The 2,702-nt window shown below is 39.3% G+C and overlaps 1 protein-coding gene across 1 annotated transcript; it reads left to right on the top strand.

Moving 5' to 3' along the window:
- The first annotated feature begins 770 nt into the window (after window positions 1-770).
- On the top strand, window positions 771-2,188 carry LOC112503999 (CBL-interacting serine/threonine-protein kinase 7-like). Its single transcript, XM_025107963.1, has one exon. It carries the CDS (start codon window positions 785-787, stop codon window positions 2,120-2,122), a length of 1,338 nt encoding a protein of 445 aa, XP_024963731.1. The 5' UTR covers window positions 771-784; the 3' UTR covers window positions 2,123-2,188.
- The last annotated feature ends 514 nt before the right edge of the window (window positions 2,189-2,702 follow it).

Raw genomic sequence — 2,702 nt, 5'->3', positions numbered from 1 at the left:
GTGAAAAAATGAAAAAATGATATAAAAGGTATCTTGGTCATTTAATATTTTAAGACTTTAAGACTTTTATTAAATTTGTTTTATAAAATAGTATAGATAAAATTTCTCTCAATATTTTAGGATAAAATTGTCATTTTATTAATAAAAAATTATAATAATCAAACATTTTAAAAAACATAAGTTTTTTTTTTAATATAAACATTTATTTTAATACCAAAAGGTCTTTGGCATAGTAGTATGTGAGTATTTGGCTTGCTAGGACGTTATGGAAACAAACTTCACCAAAGGTAAAGATGATGTATAAGTTTATTTGTTTTATTTATCATACATCAGTATTATATACTTAAAAGAATATGTATTTTACTACCAAAGTATAAACTTATTGGTAGAATAAAGAAGTAAATTTAGTTTGGACCCATGGCCATATTCTTTAATTAATTTTCAATTCCATCAAAGAATAATAAAAAATAATAAAAAAAGCAGAAAAAACTTTGGCTAAAAGTTAATAATAAAGCTGATTTAACCATTAGGAATATTTTAATTTAATTTTATTAAAAAAGAAAAAAGGGTTTTATATTTACTATTTGTGAAGGGGCAAAATGGTAATTTCACAACCTCCCAAAAAAATCTAGCGAAGAGAGGGTGAAGGCCCAACTGTTTGAAAGTATTTTGATTCCTATAAAATCATCGTAAACAACTTCCACCATCACCAACAAACCAAACCTACCTTCTCTTCCGCATATTTATATATATTCGATCGGCGGCCGTCCATCGCCGGTTTGGCATGGCACTACCATCACCGCCACCAAAAACAACCGCCACCGCCACCATCAACAGAAGCAGTAGCGACGGCGGCACCGTAATACTCAACAAGTATCAACTCACACGTCTCTTGGGCCGTGGCAGTTTCGCCAAAGTCTACCATGGCCGTTCTCTGATTGACAATTCTTCCGTCGCCGTTAAAGTCATCGAGAAACCCGCCACCGCAGATCCGGCAATGGAGCCAAGGCTGGTCCGTGAAGTCGCCGCCATGCGGCTGTTGAATCACCCCAACATCCTTAAACTCCATGAAGTTTTGGCGACGAAAACGAAGATCTATTTAGTGATGGAACTGGCCGCCGGCGGTGAGCTTTTCACTCAGCTAACCCGCCGTGGACGGATGAAGGAAGCCACCGCCCGTCTTTACTTTCAACAACTCGTCTCCACGCTCCATTTCTGTCATCAGAACGGCGTCGCACATCGTGACCTGAAACCACAAAACCTCTTGCTTGACAGAAAAGGAAACCTAAAAATCTCCGATTTTGGACTCTCGGCGCTGCCGGAATCTCAAAAAGATGGTCTCCTCCACACCGCCTGTGGAACTCCGGCATTCACCGCACCGGAGATCGTACGTGGGAAAGGCTACGACGGCGCAAAGGCGGACGCGTGGTCATGCGGTATCATTCTTTTTAACTTTCTCGCCGGATACCTACCGTTTGACGACAGTAATTTACCGAACATGTACCGGAAAATCCATCAACGTGAAATCGTGTTTCCTGATTGGATTCCGAAGCAACCCCGAATCATAATTCAAAAGCTTCTCGACCCGAAACCCAAGACCCGGATGAGCGTCGAGACTTTAATGGGTCTTTCATGGTTCAGAAAATCATTGAAACCCGATCCAACTTTGGAATTATACGACGAACACGAAACAAACAAAGATGATTCTTTGAATTCGATCAAATCGAAAACGACGATGAATGCGTTTGATATCATCTCGATGTCATCCGGGTTGAATCTCTCTGGTATTTTCGAGGAGAAGATGATGAAGAAAGAGCTGCGGTTTACGTCGACGGCAAAGGCGGAGGAGATCGAGAAGACGGTGGTGGAAGTTGGAGAGAGATTAGGGTATCGATTGAAGAAGAGAAAAGATAAAGAAAACAGTAACAACAAGAGAGGTGTTATTGGGTTGGTGAAAGGAAGGGTGATTATATTGGCAAAGGTGATGGAGGTGGTGCCGGAGTTGTTGCTGGTGGAGATGACGGTGGTTGACGGCGGCGATGGGTTCAGTGAAGTCCAATGGGATGAGTTAAAAGTGGGGTTTCAAGATATCGTGCTTTCGTGGCACAGTGATGTACAGTGAACCACCTTTTTTGTAACGGCAAATCTAAATCTTGAAAGTTATATTCCCTTTCGTTTTATCTTTCAATTTTCGTAAAAACAATAAATAAAATTATATTTGTCCTATCGATGAACGAATCCGTGTGCGACGTTAATTGATATAATGTGCGACGTGGAATTAACGTTGCTTAAAACCAATTGTCGGGTTTCTTAATTACACACCAAACGTTTTTGGTTAATTAGTGAATGGTGTTGTGGCAGTCATATCTGATTTACTGTCGATTTTGGGGGTCTATAACACGTGAGACCAAAGTCTTGGACTGTCTTTTTGTTGTAAATTCGCTTTTTTAATTTCTATTGTATTGCGTTGGCAGCGTGACGTTTTTAACATGACGGTGTAGAAAGGGGTGAAGGGACACCACTTTGTCATTTATGGTAACTGAGAGAGAGTGTGGCCACATGATTTAGTAACATAAGTTGTTGGAAATTGATGATCGATCAACCAATAATTGCGATTTATATTCGTTATAGTTAATCTTGAAGGGGTGTTTAGATGTACGATTTAAAATTATCATCTGATTATTACGGTTACAGTTACAATT

Source organism: Cynara cardunculus, unplaced genomic scaffold (assembly GCF_001531365.2).
Source record: "Cynara cardunculus var. scolymus isolate 2C unplaced genomic scaffold, CcrdV1 Un_Scaffold_4324, whole genome shotgun sequence".
NCBI classification, from domain to species: Eukaryota; Viridiplantae; Streptophyta; class Magnoliopsida; order Asterales; family Asteraceae; genus Cynara; species Cynara cardunculus.
This window is presented reverse-complemented; position numbering and strand designations above follow the sequence as displayed.

Bases quoted from the DNA above. Each gene is read 5' to 3' on its own strand.
- LOC112503999 (XM_025107963.1), top strand. From the start codon at position 785: ATGGCACTACCATCACCGCCACCAAAAACAACCGCCACCGCCACCATC.